General features: G+C 38.7%; 3 protein-coding genes across 4 annotated transcripts in view; 1 reads left to right on the top strand and 2 right to left on the bottom strand.

Annotated features, from left to right (window-relative positions):
* Positions 1 to 11,831, bottom strand: part of LOC135461361 (myosin-4-like) — a 21,253-nt gene extending 9,422 nt beyond the window's left edge. For both annotated transcript variants that reach the window (XM_064738403.1, XM_064738404.1), the window contains exons 1-3: positions 11,668 to 11,831; positions 9,866 to 10,023; positions 7,256 to 8,326 (exon numbers count right to left, since the gene is read on the bottom strand). In XM_064738403.1, the coding sequence (XP_064594473.1) occupies positions 7,256 to 8,326; positions 9,866 to 10,023; positions 11,668 to 11,714 (1,276 nt within the window). In that variant the 5' untranslated portion in view covers positions 11,715 to 11,831. The remainder of the gene's footprint in view (positions 1 to 7,255; positions 8,327 to 9,865; positions 10,024 to 11,667) is intronic.
* LOC135482357 (uncharacterized) lies at positions 1,263 to 3,207 on the bottom strand. The gene is made up of 3 exons (XM_064762295.1): positions 3,189 to 3,207; positions 2,745 to 2,861; positions 1,263 to 1,619 (listed from the first exon to the last, which is right to left on the bottom strand). Exons 1-3 carry the CDS (start codon positions 3,205 to 3,207, stop codon positions 1,429 to 1,431), a joined length of 327 nt encoding a protein of 108 aa, XP_064618365.1. The 3' UTR covers positions 1,263 to 1,428.
* A 299-nt stretch (positions 11,832 to 12,130) lies between the features above and the next one.
* On the top strand, positions 12,131 to 18,710 carry LOC135476517 (uncharacterized). The gene is made up of 4 exons (XM_064756564.1): positions 12,131 to 12,257; positions 14,892 to 15,198; positions 15,685 to 16,046; positions 16,877 to 18,710. The coding sequence occupies exons 2-4, from the start codon at positions 14,915 to 14,917 to the stop codon at positions 17,554 to 17,556; spliced, it is 1,326 nt and encodes a 441-aa protein (XP_064612634.1). The 5' UTR covers positions 12,131 to 12,257; positions 14,892 to 14,914; the 3' UTR covers positions 17,557 to 18,710.
* Positions 18,711 to 21,569: the final 2,859 nt, after the last annotated feature.

Here is a 21,569-nt window from a genome sequence, read left to right as displayed (position 1 = left end):
CATTTTTAGTTGGTGATTCCAGTTTAATCAACAGTTAAATCAACTTAAATAAGGCACTAAAATAGTGTATCACCACTATTCACACAGTTTATCACCAGTATTCACACAGTGTACCATTCCCACTGACTTGTACAGTGTATCCCCATCATTCACACATATGGTGTATCACCACCCTGTGCATACACAGTGTATCACCACCCTGCACATACACAGTGTATTACCATCATTCAGACATACAGTATATCACCACTATTCACACAGTGTACAATCTTCAGTGGACGTGTACAGTGTGTCACCATCATTCAGACATACAGTGTATAACCAGTATTCACACATATAGTGTATCATCATCATTTATACATATAGTGTATCACCATCATTCACACATATAGTGTATCACCATCATTCAAACATATAGTGTATCACCATCATTCACACATACAATGTATCACCATCATTCAGACATACAGTGTATCATCATCATTTATACATACAGTGTATCACCATCATTCACAGATATAGTGTATCACCACCATTATCACCATACCAGTTATCACCTTATTCAACATAAACACTGTACCATCATTATCGCATTTCTTCAAACATATCAGGTATCACCTTTTTTCCACATAAACACTGTACCATCATTATCGCATTTCTCCAAACATATCGGGTATCACCTCTTTCCCCACATTGTGCAGTGCATGATCATTATCGCATTCCTCCATGCATAAAAGGAATGCATATCACCCTTCATCATACAAATTTATACAACATACCACAGTCACCATCATAAACATACTGGTAAAATGCCTGACCATCACCCAAACATCTATATTCAAAAACAGAATGCTTGTTTACAGTTGATTGCACATATACACGTAGGCCTACAGTGTATCACCATTACAAACATAGAATTTATCACCATTACAAACATAGAGTGTATCACCGTTATACACAGACGGTGTATCACTGTTCTAAACAGACAGTGTATCACTGTTCTACACAGTGTATCACCGTTACAAAAATACAGTATATCATCATTCCAAACATACAGTGTATCACTGTTACACACATACATATACAGTGCGTCATCGTCACAAACAGACAGTATATCATTGTTACAAACATACAGTGTATCACTGTTACAAACATACATATACAGTGCGTCCTTGTCACAAAACATACAGTAAAATCACCGTTGCACACATATCATTATTAGTTATCATTATTCACACATATAAAGTATCATTTTACTCCAAACAGGGTATAATATATGTTCAGTTAGAAATGCACACAGGGCTATTATAGTAATTATCAACTTCATCACAAATTACTGTTCGTATAATGAACTACTTTCCACCACACATGTTACATATTATGATCAACAACAACTTAAAACACAGAATTAAGACTGGCACAATTTGTTTATAGCCTCAGACAACACCAGTTCCTGTGCCTCATTGAAGGCTGTGAGTATGGAACAAAACCCGTTGTCTTTTCTGTAGAGGCTTCAGTAATGAGTGTTTTATGGACAGAGGAGAGGCTGGTGTTGTACAGGGCCCCTTTGGGTAAGTTTTCTGACTCGTTGTCCCCAGTATAGATCACAAATACATCAGCTGCAAACAGAGCACATAAAATTATTTATCCGGTATCAGACAAAATACTCTGGCTTTCACTGGATAACAACAGTATCCTGCAAGCTGATGTTATAGGTCATAATGTCTCTGCTAACTAGGTTATCTCCCTTTGTTTGGTTGTGAAAACAATGTTTCGCCTATGCAGGAAGCTTCTTTTTCTGAATAGCTGGGTTTTTAGAGGATAAATTCGTTTCGTGGTTACTCAATTATATTGATGCCTAGCCCAATATGAGGGTTACTAACACTGTATATTTCTGTATCTTGTCACTAAGTAACAGCATAACCAATATTATCTTGACTGGTGCTTGTAATCAAAAATATTGATTTAATGAGGGCCACATTCAGTCAGTTTTGGAAAAGAAAACTTCCAAGCAATGGGCTTATCATTTCACCCATTTTATAATGATATTCGAACTGTGATTGTGAAATACCTGTATTAAACTGACTGTGAAATACATGTATTCTCTTTATGTATTTATTTATTAATTATTTGATTCTTAACTTAATCAGCTATTCAAGTGGAGGAAACCAAAGTACCGTAGTTTAAATCACTGATTTTGAGCAAGCTATGCTGACAAACTATATCTATTCCACATGATAGATATACGGATGCATGTAAGCTTGAAGAAAAGTGGTTCTTAACAGATGTTAGACTCTGCAAATGGCCGCTGCTTGTCACCATGGTGACACCAAGCTGTTAGAGTGAGGAAATCTTCAAATTCCCCGTCCCACCTTATCTTTATTACCTGGTATTTATGTCAACACGTTTAACATGAAAAATAGGTAATCGAGTACAGGTTCAATAAAAAATTATACTGTGTGATATTTGTAAAAAGATTTCCTGACACTACAGAGTTACTAGTATATTATTTTACCTAAAGTTAAGCTTTTTCCATTTTTAACGCATTTCAAATGCTTGATTTTTGATTGATTCAACCAACTAATAGGGTGAAGTTTGATTTGTCAAGTCTCATTCATTTCTTACCAGAGAAACTTAAGAATAGGCAGAAAAGTATCATTTTGAGGCCTTTATATACTTCTGAAAGGTCAAACTTTAGGTGAAATACAGTATGTGCAGATAGGCCTACAGAACATATACTTTACCTCCAGTTTGAAGCAGGTGCTGAACTGTTTTCGTCTTCAGCTCTCCTTGTAATAGCCCTGGCTGCTCTAGGATCACGTTCCTCTCATTGAAGTCTACAAACACCAGAGCCAGGGCATCTTTTTGGGGCGTCAGTTAGATCAACGGTGCTATGCACCACATAGGTGTGTACAGTCATACCCTCAGGGCATATGGCCTGGGTCAGGGGCCCGAAGGTGAAATGGCAGATTCTGAGAAGCCGAGGCTACACACAGCTGGACAGAGGCCTTCATCATCAATCTCTTGTTGAACTAAAGGTACATCTCCAGTAAGGGTGGCTAGCTCCTCTGGCTGAAAAAAAGTGCATGGGTGTACTACACGTAATGGTACATACGGGAAACAGACGTGTCAAAAGTGCTGGAGGAGAGCATTGGTTTCCTTCTAACAGTATGCCAGGTTTCTTTTACACATTAACATTAATGCCATTTTTCACATGAGAGTGAAATATTCCAAGAATATCCTCAAAAACCAATATGTTCAAATAAATAAAAAGAAAATAAAGTTCAATAAAAATACATAAACAAAATGAAAAACAATAAATAATAAATATTTATTTATTTTAATGGAGTTTTATGTTGTATTCAAGAATATTCCACCAACAACATTATGGTGGGCAGAAACTGGGCATAACAGGAAACCAAACTGAGGAAACCCACAACCATGTACAGGCTGATCTCAGAAATTCTCACTTAGTAATACAACCAAAAATCAATTCAGCCTGACCTGGACTTCAACTCACAATGACTGCATTGGGAGAGGCCTCGAAGTCACTGTGTTGCACATAAGCACCCGCCTAAAAAAAAACCCACAAAAAATAAAAAAAACATAAATAAATATACATGTAGGTTTAAATAACACAGCAAAGCAGACTAAAACACAAAGCAATGTCATACATGCCCTTGCATACCCCTGAAAATGTTAATTCCAAGTCTTGAACTTTTTTCCCCTCTAAAGTTAGAAACACTGTTACTTTTTGTTATTAATGCATGTACATGCATATAACAAAAAATACACTGTTTCAAAACAAATGTTTCTACAGAAGAATGCTTCGTTTCATTATGTCATCTGTTTTTATTCCACTGAATTGGTGAAAATGTTACTAATGTCATACAATGTAACCTTTTCAAGTGCAAAAGTTTTTTTTTTGCCATAACTTTCTTCATTTTCCTATAGCCATAATCTTCATTTTAGAATTCTTTTTCACTTATCCTTTAACTTCCTCTCTGGCCATACGTGGGAAGGTCTTTCAGCAACCTGCGGATGGTCGTGCGTTTCATTCGCTGTTGCATAGGTGAAATATTCTTGATTACAGCACAAAACACCAATCAAATAAATCCATAAACACTTATTCTTTAAGGTCTCCACAGTGGTGATTAAACGCATTACCTGTTCATCAGTGCATGTGTTCAGAAGAAAGTGATTTCTGGAGGAGAAACATGTTTCCCAAAAAAAAAGGAGTGTAACGGGAGCTTAGAATAATTAGGAAGAGTGTAAAAGAAGTTTAGACAGAGAGAATAGTATAATAACATTGACCAGGGGCCACTTTCACAAAGTGGCGTACAACATTTTTTCATTTTCTTTTTTTCATTGTACATTTGTCCTACAACATTTCATCTGTTGCTATTAGCCTACCATAGTCCTGTATGCGATATCATACTTTCTGACATCTTTGTGAAAGTGGTCCCTGCCCCACAACACTTTGTGAAAGTGGCCCCAGAGCTGGGACAGAAAGAAGTCAGTGAGTTTTCAGTTACTTACCATGGTTGGCTCATTCTTATGTGACGAGTGTGTGATGGCTTCTTCCTCAAAGTTGCTCTTTGCTTGTCCAAAAGTAAACCCTCCGGAGAGGAAGGCATAGGCTACAATCAAGCTGGTGAATGCAACCACAACATAAGAAAGCATCTCAGACAGACCTACAATGAGAAAATATTGAACTGGTCCATTTATTTATCTGATGCGCAGTGCTATGCTTTTCTCCTCCTGTAATTGCGTTGCTGCAGCATGACCAACTGCAAACAGTGCAGCATCAGGAGCAGCTCATAAACGATGTAATACATATAGTCTATACACACAGTGATGCATGACAAAACACACAGTAATACTTGACAAAACACACAGAAATACTTGACAAAACACACAGTGATACATGACACAGCACACAGTAATACTTGACAAAACACACAGTAATACTTGACAAAACACACAGAAATACTTGACAAAACACACAGTGATACTTGACAAAACACACCGTGATACATGACACAGCAGACAGTAATACTTGACAAAACACAATGATACTTGACAAAACACACAGTGATAAATGACACAGCACACCATGATACATGGCACAGCACATGATGATGGATGATACAGCCCACAGTGATACATGACTAGCACAGTCATGCATGATGAAACACACAGTGATACATGACAACACACATGACACAGAACACAGTGATACACTGTACAGCACATCATGTTACTAGGCACATCACACCGTGATACATGACACAGCACACAGTGATACATGACACAGTACACAGTGATACATGACATAGCACAGAATGATACATGATGCAGGACAGAGTGATACATGACACAGCACACAGTGTTACATGGCAAAGCACACAGTGTTACATGGCAAAGCACACAGTGATACATGACACAGCACAAAGTGATACATGGCACAGCACACAGTGTTACATGGCACAAAACAATGATACATGACACAGCACACGGTGTTACATGGCACAGTACACAGTGATACATGACACAGCACAAAGTGATACATGGCACAGGACAAAGTGATGCATGACACAGCACAGAGTGATACATGACACAACACAGAGTGAGACATGACACAGTACACAGTGTTACATGGCACAACACACAGTGATACAAAACAGCACAAAGTGATACATGACAGCACACAGTGATACATGGCAAAGCACAGTGTGATACATGACACAGCACACAGTGATACATGGCAAAGCACAGTGTGATACATGGCACAGTACAGAGTGATAAATGACACAGCACAAAGTGATACATGACACAGGACAAAATGATACATGACACAGCACAGATTGTGACATGACACAGCACACAGTGATAAATGGCAGAGCACACAGTGTTACATGGCACAGTACACAGTGTTACAAGGCACAGCACACAGTGTTACATGGCACAGCACACAGTGATATATGGCAAAGCACACAGTGATACATGGCACAGCACACAGTGATACATGACAAAGCACAAAGTGTTACATGATACAGCACACAGTGACACATGGCACACAATGATACATGGCACAGCTCACAATGATACATGACACAGCACAAAGTGTTACATGATACAGCACTGTGTGATACATGACACAGAACAAAGTGATATATGACACAGCATGAAGTGATACATGACAAAGCACAGTGTGATAAATGACACAGTGCACAGTGATAAATGACACAGCACAAAGTGATACAGGACACAGCACACAGTGATACATGGCACAGTACACAGTGATTTATGGCACATCACACAGCAATACATGACACAACATAAAGTGATACATGGGACAGGACAAAATGATACATAGCACAGAGTGATACATGACACAGTACACAGTGTTACATGGCACAGCACACAGTGATACATGACACAGCACAGAGTGATATATGACACAGCCCACAATGATACATGGCACAGCACACAGTCTTACATGGCACAGCACACAGTGTCACATGGCAGAGCACACAGTGTCACAAGGCAGAGCACACAGTGATACATGACACAGCACACAGTGTTACATGGCACAGCACACAGTGTTACATGGCACAGCACACAGTGTTACATGGCACAGCACAAAATGATACATGGACAGCACAGAGTGATATATGACACAGCTCAGGATACGTTACACAGCACCCAGTGACACACCACATAGTGATACATGACACAGCATAAAGTGATACATGGCACAGCACAGAGTGATACATTGCACAGCACACAGTGATACAACACAGCACACAACAATACATTACAAAGCACACAACAATACATGACAAAGCACATAGTGATACATGACACAGAACAAAGTGATACATGACAAAGCACATAGTGATACATGACACATAACAAAGTGATACATGACAAAGCACATTCTGATACATGACAAAGAACAAAGTGATACATGACACAACTCACAACAACACATGACACAGCACACAGCGACCAAAATTTGTATACGTGCAGGCTGATCTGAAACTGACAAGACAAAGCATGTGCTGGCTGCCTGTCAATCAGATCCCTGTGCCCTATTGCAAAAATGAAAAGATCAGATTTTAATTTAGACACACTGTGTCCGTCATGAATGTATTAGCATATACAGAAAACCTTGTTAGGAATTTTCACAAAGTACCACATCTTTAAACAGACTTTGTTAATTAATGATAACCAACTGTTGTAAACATACCTTGATTATTTTTTACATCTGATTCTATCTCCACAGTTCTTGTGTATGTCTGTCTGATCTTCTGGTTTTGCTGTTCTTCAGAATGTTCAAATTTCCCTCTTAACTCCTTCAGCTCCTCTTCTAATCGACGTTGAGTTTTTAGCATCTCTTCCAGTTTCTCACTTTGTAATTCAAGTCTCCCATTAAATGCTTTATTATTATCTTGTTTGTCAGATTCAGACTGGTCTAATCTGTCGTTCAGCTTCGTTTCAGTTTCTTGTAAGGTTGTTTCTAAGGCTCCAACTTTTGTTTCTATCAACTTTTGGGTCACGTTTAACTCCTTCAAGTTATTATTTTGTAACTCAAAGTCTTTTGAAAATAAATCATCTTGTTCTTTTGTATCAGACATCAACTTTTCCACTTTATTGTTCAATTCGTCTGTACGCCGATGCAAGTCAGTTTCTAGGTTTACAAATTTTGCCACTGTCACTGTCATTTTTTGTGCTTCCATTAACTCCATCAACTGGTCTTGGAGGGACTGAACTATTTTATCTTTCCAAGTATTAATTTTATCAATCTCCGAACGCAATTGAGTTAAGTTTGCATTTATTTCTTTATCAGTAAGATTGAAGTAACTTTCCGATCTTGATAGTTGTTTTTGTATCTGGCTTTCTGTTTCAGACAGGGTTTTTAATTGTTCCTTAAAATCAGAAATACTTTTGTTAAGCTGCAAATGCTCAGACTGAAATTTGGTATAGTTGACCTGAACATTTTTGTGTGATTGCACTGTCTCAGAAACAGTTTCGTTCACTTTTTTCAGTGATGCATTTAATTCTTCTTTATGATTTCCCCATGATTTCTCCAGCTCAGATATTCTGTTCAATGATGCATTTAATTCTTCTTTATGATTTCCCCATGATTTCTCCAGCTCAGATATTCTGTTCAATGATGCATTTAATTCTTCTTTATGATTTCCCCATGATTTCTCCAGCTCAGATATTCTGTTCAATGATGCATTTAATTCTTCTTTACAATTTCCCAGTAATTTCTCTAACTCGGATATTTTGTTAACAGTGTCTTTAAAATCTGTACCTGAAGCCAAAAAATTAAAAATACTTTTAATAATAACATATGATTAAAGGACACATAAACGAAGAGTATGGCTTTAAGGAAAATGGGTCACACCTAAGACTTTAAAAGAGGAAGTTCTAGCTTCCTCGCTTGGCATTCAACATTAAGGGGGTAATGCAGCGACTGTTAACCCGTATCAGTATAATGGCTCGGGCAGAGCGGCTTACTTGCCTTCGGTAAGTCTGAATGAAGCAGCACTAGATAAAAGAGCGGTGGAAATCCATCCTGCAACAAGGAAGCACATTACGCGTACCTTAAGGTACACCTTCGTCGTCATATGACTGAAAAATTGTTAAATATGACGTTAAACCCCAAGCACTCACTCACTCACTTTAAGGAAAATGAACGAGGATGTGAGAAAAATGGGAATTTATTTCACATTTCCGAGGCATACTTCATAGCTGTTATTACCCTGCTGTTTTATGCATATTTTCCCTCAATGGTTGGGAATCTTCGGAAACATACCGGGAATTATAGCGCCCACAATTCACACTCTCTCCCAAGCCTGGGATATACCACACTATATCCCAGCCCCAACAATGTTGTTTTGACAGCTACCATTATTGATGTTATCACAGTATTCCACCTCATTTCTGGCCACTGATGGAGACTTAATAAAACTGTAGTTTTAAGCCATTTTTACATGCCAAGAAGAAAGTTGAAAACATTTATTGTGCTCTTATTTAATCATTTATAAATTAAAAAAATGTACCATGTATCCTTAAATTCTCTAACAATTTCACTTTAAGTGTAGAGTTATGTTCTCCAGGAAACCATTATTAATAATGCTACATGTTATCTACATATAGCATATCTGTCCTCTCAGTGCTGTGTGGGAAGGAGCATGAGAGACATGCACAAGCATGACAAGAGACAGGTCTTTTATTGTCCAACAACCTACTGCAACATATAAACCAACAAATAACTACCTCATTCCTCAACCCTTTCAATGACTTCTGCAACTAATATGTCAAAACACTCTGCAAGAACTATGGGGTGTAGAGAAATAATTGGCACAGTTTTATGACGTGTACATCTTTGGTGACACAAACAAATCATTTTAGTGTCATTTTCATAATAATTGTATACAACAATTTCACTCAAAAAAGTGCTTCCGAGGTTGAAAAGGTTGCAGATTTACAGTATCTAGATCAGCTTCAATTCTTGTGCTACAAAGTACTACATATACAATCACAGGTAAGACTAAATTCTCTTTTATAAGCTACATATAATGGATATGATATTAGCTTCATGTAGTACATTCATGTATAATAAACAATAATACAGTTGTTTCTCCCATTATAAATGACCTTACAAATAAGCTCACATACAACATGATAATAAATTTAGTATTTATGGGCACTAATATACAACTGCTTTTCTTTTTGCAATTAACAATGTAACAATCAAGCTATTAAAATGCTTTTGAGCTTAATGTTCCCTTATTGCTAAAGATTTACTTTATTATATTCTGGTTTTTCCAGTATGACCCATAATTACCTGGAGTCAAAGTATCAGCCTTTTTCTCTTGTCCCTGTGAGTTAACTACAGTAGCTTGGGGCTCAGAGAACGGCTTGTCCATGTTATCACTAGCCTCAGCCACAATGAATGAATGGTGAAGAACTACATGCAGTAGGAGAAAAAACACCACTGTGGGACTGTAAAAAACACAAACAAGGCAATCCTCTTAATAAATGTGCATGTGTACGAAGTTGCATGTTACAATGTTACATGCACTTGCAATGATTGTCATCACGGGTTTACTGGTGCAATCATTCTACATCTTAGTAAGTTTAGTTTGCACCCGCTTTCAGTGACAGAAATATTTCATTAGGCTTTTCAAATTTATAAGAGTTTACAATATTTATGTATTTATTTGACTGGAGTTTTGCACCTTACTCAAGAATATTTCACTTACATGACAGCAGTCAGTATTAATGTTGGAAGAAATCAAGCACACCTTCCCAGGTATGACTGGAGAGGAAGCCAAGATAAGCTGGACTTAACAGCAATAGCACTGGTGAAAGGCTCATGGGTCACTGTGCTGTGATAGCTTACCTAACAACAAGGCCACCATGGACACCTATATAAACAATAACCAGGCCTCCATGGTTGAGGGTCAGCTAGATACTGTAAATCAAGCACACCTTCCCAAGTATGACTGGAGAGGAAGTCAAGATAAGCTAGACTTAACAGCAATAGCATTGGTGAAAGGCTCATGGGTCACTGTGCTGTGATAGCTTACCTAACAACAAGGCCACAATGGACACCTATATAAACAATAACCAGGCCTCCATGGTTGAGGGTCAGCTACCTGCGGATGGTCGTGGTTTTCCCCCGGGTTCTGCCCCAATCCAAAAAAAAAAAAAAAAAAATTTAGCACGCCAGCGTGGCGTAGTGATCAAGGAGCCTGTCACCAATGTGGCCGCTGTGAGTTCAAATCCAGCTCATGCTGGTCTCCTCTGCATACAACCTATGGTTGATCGTGGGTATCCCCTGGGCTTTGCCCGACCTTCTTTTAAAGGTCTATGTTGTTTGGTTGTTTGAGGCTTCAAGACACTGACACTGTATGGACCAATAGTTGAAAGTTTATTGAAATCAGACTACAAGACTGAACTGTTTGATTTCAGTTTAATTTGAACTCTCAACCTTCAAATTCAATGAGATCAAAAAGTACGTGCTACTGCTTCTAGTGGCAACCTGAGTGCCAGCGTAACAAGTACATGTGTATAACTTATTGGAAAGTGCGTAATTAAGAAAGTATAATTCTAGGCCTAAGAGTAAATAGGTTTGCTTGTGATCAGATTAAGTTTAATGAACTTATCTTAATTAAAAGTCGCATATTAATTGTTACTCCACATAATTTAATATGGCTTGCATGGCAGAAATCAATAACACAGCTAAATGTGTAGCTATAATATTAATTTACCAGTTTATTGATACTATAAAACCCTAAGTGTTGATATTTAGTTGTTTACCTAATACACACTAGTACATGGCACTTTTTTCATCACTTCAGACGTTGTAGCCGGTACCCTGCAGAAATGAAACTGGGCTGTACCACCATTTTTGAAATTTTAAGTTACCAACTGAGCCAGAGGGATTTATAGGCATAGTAAGTTTCTCGCTGTCTTAAACTTGTCCCAATCATGAAAAATAAAAAATAAAAGCCGTTGATGACCATATTCAAGGATACAAATACACATGTATGTATCTTATGTTCAGCGCTTAGGTTTGTTTGCTTTTTATCAGAATGGTCATATATATAAATTATGTACGTGTATTTATTGGCCTGTACTCACTCCATGTTCAGGGTCCAAGGCTCAAGATCGAATAAATACAATATCATATAGGCCAAAAAGTAACCTTCTTAGTTACATCAGCCATCAGCTAAAACCATGTGAGAATGATGAAAACATTAACTGAAACGTTGTCTACGTGTCGTTTCGAGCTGTTAGCACGTAGGCCGACATCTGAAACTGAAAGCGAATTGTTTACTGGTGGTACACTGTCAGACCGTCCCTGAACTTTGACTTGTACGGGAATTCCCCGGCCTCGTTTTGGCTCTTAAACAAGCACCTTGCCCGTTTGACCTCGCGCATTAAAATATAGTTCTAACAACAAAATACTTGAAGAACAAAACTAACGTAATATCAAATCAATTAAACGAATAATATACTAATGTCAATGTAAAATCCAAACAGTGAATTGGGTATTGTGTATTGTAGTGACGAGACGAAGTCAACAATTTGGAAGTGGAACAATCTCATGTGTGTGGTGTGGTTCGTTGATAAACAAGAAGCTGTCAAGCGTGCAGGCTCAGACGACCGTCAAAGTTGAAGACCAATATCCACCCACTAAATTTTGTATCTTCGGACAGCTACAAATTGTTGTAAGTATGCATCAGTGAGCGTTCGTGAGAGAGGTTGTTAGAGCTGTACATGTATGGTTGTGACAAATTAGTGAGCTGCGTAGTACACACTTAAATTCTTAACATAGGCAGGTTGAACTGACAGCTGCGCGTTTATGGACTAAAAAAAAAACCCAAACAGAATGCCACGTAACTCCCGCAGACCGTAGTCATTCAGTGTATTTCAAATAAAATAATATTTCTCTTGGTTGATGTTAGAAATATGATGGCTCCAGTGACTTCATGGCTGAGAGATCAAGCCAGAACTGTCGCCCGACGATCTTTTCCCTGTTACGGAGACTACACAGTTTTATCAATGGATGACTTTGGGTAGGCCTACTGGTATTCCATGAACAGGTACCTTAAGTGTTCACCATATGATGCCAGAATCCCCTGGTGATCCTGTATATCCTGTGGCATCTTGTCAAATATGTGTATTGCAGTACTCCTCTGGGAGAAAAAATACAGGCATCTTTCATGTCTCAGCTGTCAGAATTGTGTAAAATTTAAAGGGAATACGCAGCCACTGTGTGATAGCCACAAGTGCCACAATTTTGTCACAAAATTACTTAGGGGAAGCACAGATATTGGTAGTCACTGGAGACAAAAACATGAAACCAGGAAACTGGGCAGAGCCTGGTGAAAAGACTTCGTATCCCCCCTCAGCCAATCATGTTAACTATAATATTAGCACTGTAGCTGTATTTCTCACAGGAAAACACCAAATGTTGGATGTTAGCTAGCTGTTCATACTAGCCTAGCTTTAGCAGAAAATCTCTTGTGATCTTGCATGACATTTCATGTAACATGCGGGGCTATTAAACTATTTCTGAGATCAATAGAATTCTTATAGCCAGGCAAAATGTGCAACTTGATCAGCTAGGTAATTCACTTTATGAGAAATATTTTTGAACATGGTATTTGATTTAACATATTCCCACCGGTGAAGTTTCAGGCACAAAACCAGTTACGAGCATGTGTATATGGTATGAAAACATAGATCATTGATGTAGCAGCTCACCTCCAGATAAATACAATTATTATAGTGTGCAACACATGTGATTATGAATAGAATAACAATAAACCAGTGTAGAACTCAGCTCAGGTGATATTAGTAGCTCGTCATGTGGAATTAGGCAGCTAGTTACAGCGAATTTTTATTTCTCGCAACGGTTAGCCTATGCTTAGCATATATCCAAAATTGATGACCTTGTGATATATGCAAATAGAGCAATTTGGTACTTGTCCAGATTGCTTCAAACATCTGTATGTAGCATGATCATACATGTATGCTTGAAGGCCTTTCAAAAGCATAAGTACATGTGAAACAAAACACCGGGAGATATCTAACAGGATTAGATAACAATTTGTTACTAGATGTAATGTATGTGGATATTATTGGTATGAAGATTTTCTATATACGTTTTATGTCTACTAATGCATCGCTCAGTGTGAGAATAACTGACACCATATATTTCCGTATCCTAGCACTGAGTAACCATGTAATGAATTTTTCCTTGCGAAAGACCCCATCAGTTCAGAGCAGAAGACTGTAGGTGAAATGTGAAGTGAGACCTTGTTTTCATAAGCAGAGAAAAGGAGATAGCCTAGTCAGCAGGCATATTTGACATTGTCTGCAGGATTCGAGAATATACACATCCCTCCATGTGACCGTTGTTGTCCAGTGAAAAGCGTAGTATTTTTTTTGATCTGGGATAAATAGGTTACTAACATCATATATCTCCGTATCCCATCACTGAATTACCTAATAATATATGTATTGCTCTCCAATTGTAGTATTCCATTCCCTTAAAATGGTTAATTCAAAGACAGCAGTCATCTTTAATTTTGTTTGTGAATGAAACATTCTAAGGGCTTCTTGGATGTTGACCATAGTATAATTGAAATACATGTACACAAATAAAGAGCGAATGATGTCATCAAGGAATTTCCAGCCTGGTTTATATTTGCTTTGTTTACACTTCCAGCAGTCACCTCACATGACCAAGCAAAGAACCTAACTGATATCTGGCTCAATGCAGCTGGGGCATCTCTTAGATATGGGTTGTTAGGTCTGCTGGTTATCACATTTTGGAAAAATGGTTCATAAACTACAAGTGAGAGGTACACGTCAGGATGTGCATATACTTAATTTAGCAGAAAAGAATGTTATAAAGCAACTGCTTTTGTGATCTTTGATAAGCTCATGATTTAGTTGTTTTAGGTTCCCTCTCCACTTGTGAACCAGTGGTCCATATTATTTGGCTGAATGCTTACATGTACAATGGTACAGAGCATGATATTCGCTGAACACACTTCCATCTGAGAACATGTAGCTTTATAAAATTTGGGAAACATGTAACTTGTTTTTCTTTGTTAAGTAAAAATCTATCAAAAAACGAATGTTGTTGGACGATGTTTTATTGAGATATTTTGCCCTGTGTGCAATCTCAGGTCAGAGGTCATGTTTGGCTCTGTCGAACACTAGCTAGTGTCTTCAAACATGCCAGAACTCTTGTGAATTAATGTATATGACAGTCTTTGTTTCTGGTGGACCCCTGTATTTGTAACAGTCTAGTTCAAGGGGCTAAAATAATCCTAAAATCTTGTTTGCAGGAGGCACACAAGTGTTTAGTAAGATGGGTGGAGATAAGGATGATGACTGTGATAGCACATCAGGTTTTTCCATCATGAGTGATGAAGATTTGGAGGCCCAAGAAAAGGTGGACATGTTCAGACAAGAAATAGCAAGCCGACTGAAAAAACACAAGAAAACACTGAACATTCTGACTATTGGAACAGCTGGCGTTGGTAAATCATCCTTCCTCACATCTTTGTCTGCTGCGTTGTGTGGTCACTGGCATGAATACTCTCTTTCTGGGAAACATGGAGATGGGAGGCCAGTATCATTTTTCGTCCAAAGGTAACTATAGCCCCTTGCTTGTCCATATTTGCTGTCACTTTGAGGGCAGTGCAGTACATGTATTGATGATTGATAGTAAATACAACTGTAAGTACGTTTCATTTCTTATGGTTGAATTTTTTTGGTAAGAATATGTGAAAGTCACTGAAAGTGTAAAATGTTAGTACACTGGTACGTTTTGAAATGAGGCACACCTTCATGGGCTGTAGTATGTATTGGGGTAAAGTCAGATATTACAGAGTGATGTTTTTTTGGTAAGAGCAACTTAATGAAATAGAAAACTGATTCATACATAAAGATACAAAGTTTGAAGTGAATAATATATAATTGCACAAAAGTAAATGGTGCCTCATAGTATTGAAGCTGGTTTTGAAATGACCCTTCATCACTAAAGCCACCTAGGATGGCACACGCCTTGCACCTCAACACAATAGTCTTTGTTGAAATTAAGATTTTATTTCTAGTTTCTAGCATACCGTTTTGTAGATTTCCAGACTGTGGTTTACAAGATGAGGCGTATAAACAGCCATATAAAGATGGCCGTCTCCCAGTGCTGATTGACTTGGCGGGACTGTCCAACGAGACAACTGAGGTCAATGAGGAGCTCCTAAGGATGCTTATGTACGGTCGGCTCCCAGAAGGTGAACCAGTGGCAAAGGCTGAGGAAATAGGAATCCGTCAAGGTGTGGAGGGCCTACGGAAAAAATACCCCACAGAAAACCCCGATCTTAAGGTGGACAGGGTTATTTTCCTTGCTTCGGTCAATGAGAAAATTCCGGAAAAACTGATTGGCTGTGTCATCCGGGCAGCCAGGCCTTCTGGCACCTCCAACAATCCAAGGATAAGAAGTGAGCACATCTGGGTATGATCCTGTGGGAGCTGGGTTTGATCCTGTGAGGGCTGGGTATGATCCTGTGGGGGATGGGTATGAACCAGAGGGAGCTGGGTAAGAACCAGAGGGAGCTGGGTAAGAACCTGTTGGGGATGGGTAATATCCTGTGGGGGCTGGGCATGAACCTGTGGGAGTTGGGCATCAACCTTTGGGGACTGGGTATGAACCTGTGGGGGCTGGGTATGATCCTGTTGCGGCTGGGTTTGAACCTGTGGGGTCTGAGTATGATCCTGTGGGGGGCTGGGTATAAACCTGTGGGAGCTGGGCATGAACCTGTTACGTCATGGATCAAGGGCTTGGGAACTTCTGTTGTTGGACAATATTTTAATGAGATATTATGTGTGGCCATGTTGTGCAATCTCAGGTCAGAGGTCATGTTTGGCTCTTTCTAACACTGGCTAGTGTCTCAAAACTTCTGAACCTATTACTCCTCTCCACCAGCCATAGCCCCATTCTGTTGGAGAAACAATAATAAAAACACTCTATGACCAGCTCAAACAGGCAAGGCATACATATCCTAAGCAAGTATTAAAGCTGTCATTTTAGAAGCAGAATGTCATGTTGGCTTGCTCTCTTGCCATAAGTGAGAAGGTATGGCAGCAGCCTGCAGATAGTCATGGGTTTCACATGGGCTCTGCCCAGTTTCCCCAAACATAATGCTGGCCACCATGTAAGTGAAATATTCTTAAGTAAAACGCCAGTCAACAACGAACAAAGAAAGAAATAAATAGAAGCAGCATGTAATCTAGGCCAGAGCATTATCTCTTTTGTGCTGGTTTCTTTAAGGTATCCCAGTGTATGGAGTCATGACCAAGATGGATAAAGCGGAAGAAATCCCAGCTGATGATGTCAAAGCCAGGGTCAAGGAGTTTACACGATGCTTGGGTTTAGAGGGCAGTGAGCATCGCCTGATGAAATGTATTAACTACTGTCAAAGCACTGCTCCTGAGAGGGAATCCAGGACTTACTCACGTCTGGATGAACCCATCCTAAGGTTCTTCAGGCAGTTGGTGGATCCGTATATCATGGTTTCCTCAGATCAAGAGGTGGAGGATTTCTCACATTTGCTCCCACCCAAACCCCAGCCACCTGCTCCTAAGACCCCTGTGGAGCAGGTAGAGCGTCTCTGGCAGGACGTCTCTGGCAACATCCAGTTTAATTCTTCTTGGGCCGGTTGGCTAATGATTGTATTTGGTCTTTTCTTTCTGCTCATGACGTTTATGTTCAGGTCTCCAGAAGTTGACATGAAGAGCCTACAACTGACATGTACCCGCGTGAGAGACATGCCTAGGTACGGTGGGAGTTCAAGCCTTGATGAATTGCCAGAGCTTAGGGCAGTCTGCAGTAGCTTGAACACAGTCCAGCATTGTGTTATTGGCTACATTTTTTGGATTATCTTTGTTATCTTTGGGGGCTTTGTATTGTACTTCAAGAATTATGTGAAAGATGACAAAAAGAATAATTGATGGAGATGCTACATGCCTTACAAAAGTACACTTGAATGAAACTACATATTTTGATTAATGGAATTAGATGCCAGAGCCTTTCTTTTTCTCTTTTTGTTTTGACAGGGTGTGTGTCTATTAACCTGATGATTTGTCCATGCGTATACTATAAAAACATTTTTTTGTGTACACTGATACAGTCATGCTTGAATAGTTGAAATTGTCTCATTTGTGGACCACTTTGCAAAAACTGATATAGTAGTAGTTAGCTGGATCTGTAACCATTCTGGTAATATGGTATTTAAATTTGGTATCCATGTTTAATCATGCTGCGCTTAGTCCATTAAGCCTTTAACTTATTCCTTAAATCCTTAAGTGAATCATGAAAATAATCATTGATGTGATTAAATATGTCAAACTTTATAATATTAACGTTTATTTATGATTGTGTGTGTTTTCTATTTCTCAGAATCTACCAGATGTACAAAGGCTTGCTGTTAGTGGCTGTTTCTGTTTGTTTAATTATGACCATTTTATTGCTTTATAATGAAAACTTGAACTTACAGGTATATGTATAAAAAAGACAAACTCTGCATGTAGTCTTGATTTTAAATATATCCGGTGTGTAGATTTTTTAAAACATAATTTTACATTGTCGTAAAAGTGCATTATGCATGAGCCTTATCCCAGCAGGTTACTGGTTGTTTGATTAGATATTCATTGTCATGTTTTTATTGGATTAATAATGAAGATTTTCTTCTTTTTTTTCACATTAAATATATGGGAAAATGGCATTGTTGCAAAGTGACTTCTACTCCTTAGGCTATCATGCCTTTCACATTCTTTTATATTGGAACTGCTAAGACCTTAATTTGTTTGTCAGATTACTTACTGCACCTGGGTAAAATTATAGGAAACAGATCACCTGAAGTGAAGTGGAGATTTGAGATCAGTTTTGACTTTATAGAGAGTATGAGCAATGGATTATGTAAAACACTGTAAATTGCCATGCGCATTCTGTACTGGAGTGAATAGCTTTGGCATTTACATTCTAAAAATGACTGAACAGCTACATGTGTGCAGTTTACAATCTGTTATATCCTTTTTAAGTACTTTGAATAGCCATACCAATTTCTTTCTGTAATGTATTGTCAATAAATATGCTGCTTAAATTCTGTTAGAAGTTGTGAATATGTATTTAGATTTGGTATAGAATAGGTATGAGATATTGCCATCTCAAGAGCAGTAGTCCAAACAGTAGTCTAGTGTGTAAATGGGTACATATGCCTGACTCTTGGTAATCAGGTACACAGTCCTTCTTATTGGTAATCAGGTACATAGGCCCCACTGTTTCAGGTAATCTGAAACATTCAGAATTACCATTTAGTCATGAATGAGTGAGTGAGTGCTTGGGGTTTATTGTCGTACTTAACAATTTTTCAGTCATACGATTTATTTATTTATTTATTTGATTGGTGTTTTACGCCGTGCTCAAGAATATTTCATTTATACGACGGCGGCCAGCATTATGGTGGGAGGGAACCGGGCAGAACCCAGGGGAAACCCACGACCATCCGCAGGTTGCTGGCAGACCTTCCCACGTACGGCCGGAGAGGAAGCCAGCATGAGCTGGACTTGAACTCACAGCGACCGCATTGGTGAGAGGCTCCTGGGTCATTACGCTACGCTAACGCGCTAACCGACTGAGCCACGGAGGCCCAGCCAGTCATATGACGATGAAGGAATCCTGGGAGTGCATGTAAAGTGTCTCATTGCAGAACGGATTTCCACCGCTCTTTTATTTAGCGCTGCTTCACTGAGACGACTTACCGAAGGCCACCTCGCCCGAGCCATTGTATTGATACGGGTCAAGCAGTCTTTGCATTATCCCCTTCATACACAACGACAAGCGAGGAAGTTACAACTTCCTCTTTTAAGGTCTTAGGTGTGACTCGGTTAGTCATAAATACTTTTATTTAAAATTTAAGAATTTAAAACGTCTGTTTTAGATCCTAAGATTGTAACAATCACGTGTAATATTTCGAGACAAACCACAAGAACAGTGATCTAAGAAACCTTCATATCTCTCTTTGGACATACAGAATTTCAACAGTGTAATTAAACAGGATTAAAGTAGTTTGTAGCAGATCCAGACATAGCATTTATCATAAAATTGTAATTGCTGAACTTGGATTTTTAAAATTAATATCAGCGCCTCCTTGTCGAAATATACTGAATTGGTCAATGTATGGAAAACTTCATGCAGACAGATGGAGACGCATACATCCTATCTTTTATACACAAGCAAAATATTTATGAGGATATTTAAACATACTAAATTCCAAGTAATGGATATGAAACAAAATTAGGGTTAGTATAGGATGCGAATCCGTGGGAAGGCCTACATTAGACGAACGCAGTTCCCCAAAATGTTTAGTCAGTCTCTGTATTTGACACCAGTGAATGTAGGGAATCTAGAATCTAGTGTTAATCTAGAAGTGGAAATGTTTTCTTTGATGTTGCCACAGTATTATTTTAAAGGTGAGCAATCGAATAGTACAGTGTCAATTCTAGAAGGTTTGCCGACCTTAATAATAGAATTTGTATATTATAATAAATCGTACGATTACAAATATCACTTTTCACCTTACCATCTTCTATCAGCTATCGCATTTAATAATTAATTAAGAGTTAAGAAAAAGCTAGGGCCGGTTTCATGAAGCGCACTTAGTTAAGTAAGCCCTTAACTACCATGGCAACGTATGTTGTAGAGATATAAAGTGTACTTAGCTAAGGGATTCTTGACTCTAAGTGGGCTTCAAGACACCAGCCACTGAACAATACCGTTCACCTGAAATAAGGGAATGTTTCCTTATTGACTGGGAATGTTCTATTGCGTTCCAACGTTAAAAACTAGAAACTTGATGATATTGATGGTTTTCGGAGAAAAACTGATATTACTATCAGAAGAGGGTTAATTCAGAGGTTAGCCAAATATAGCCCATACGGAGTATGCATCCAAAACAAGCGTATTTAGGGAAATATGAGGGGAATATAAATGCGTGAATAGGGTGATGCTACCGTTTTGCTGCATCCCATGCTAAGTAATGTGCTCTAGCAGAAAAGAAAGCTTAGAGGTAGCATCATTGTCGTACATATGAACGAATGCTTTGATCTGTTGTTATCGTTAATGGTGTTATCCGAAATATGGTGTTCTCGAGTGGTTCCTCATTCTTTATTGAGAGGGAAAATGGTCTCCGACGCGCTAGCACAGTGTAATGACCCAGGAGCCTCTCACCAATGGGGTCTCTGGGGGTTCAATCCAGCTCATGCTGGTTTCCTCTCAGGCCGTACGTGGGAAGGTCTACCAGCAACCTGTGGATGGTCGTGGGTTTTCTCACCCTCTTGACCTCTGGTGGATTTCCCTCGGGCTCTGCCCGGTTTGTACCCACTATAATGCTGGCCGCCGTCGTATTAGTGGAATATTCTTGAGTACAGCGTAAAAAAACAATCAAAAAAAATAAACAGTCTCCATAGTTGGTATTGATATTTCTTCTTATCATTGCTGTAATCATTTAATACAAAGGAGCACTATGAAACTTAACCAGTTGTCGAGTGGTACAGATATACATGTATGTATACACTTTATATGCGAAACTAATCTGAACTATAAAGTGAACCCATCCTGTAGAGAAAGCGCTCTTTGTAGAATCCTGTCATCGGCTTGACAATTCCACATACAGAAATTTTTTGACATACAACAAAAGGCAAAGTCTTTCAGTTGTCTGAAAATTGTAGTGTAGAGTCTTTCTGTATGTATTATAATAGCTGATAATTATACACAATGCACGTTAACATGGGTGACAAGGCAGGTGTATGCTTGTATTCAGGAGAGAAGAATAGCCATTTTGAGCAAGAGTTCGACTGGTCACCAGACATGTTTTGTTTAACACTTTTCGAAACATTTTGTTACAGCTTTACAGATAATACGTCTGTGTACTTTGATAGGTTTCCCAGCGGAAATTAGCTGTTGT

The sequence above is a fragment of the Liolophura sinensis genome, chromosome 1, assembly GCF_032854445.1.
Source record: "Liolophura sinensis isolate JHLJ2023 chromosome 1, CUHK_Ljap_v2, whole genome shotgun sequence".
Taxonomy (NCBI): domain Eukaryota; kingdom Metazoa; phylum Mollusca; class Polyplacophora; order Chitonida; family Chitonidae; genus Liolophura; species Liolophura sinensis.
This window is presented reverse-complemented; position numbering and strand designations above follow the sequence as displayed.

Bases quoted from the DNA above. Each gene is read 5' to 3' on its own strand.
- LOC135482357 (XM_064762295.1), bottom strand. The intron at 1,620-2,744 runs GTAAAGTATATG...CTCTGTTTGCAG, and splicing joins GCACCTGCTTCAAACTGGAG to CTGATGTATTTGTGATCTAT.
- LOC135476517 (XM_064756564.1), top strand. From the start codon at position 14,915: ATGGGTGGAGATAAGGATGATGACTGTGATAGCACATCAGGTTTTTCC. The intron at 15,199-15,684 runs GTAACTATAGCC...ACCGTTTTGTAG, and splicing joins GTATCATTTTTCGTCCAAAG to ATTTCCAGACTGTGGTTTAC. The intron at 16,047-16,876 runs GTGAGCACATCT...GGTTTCTTTAAG, and splicing joins CAACAATCCAAGGATAAGAA to GTATCCCAGTGTATGGAGTC.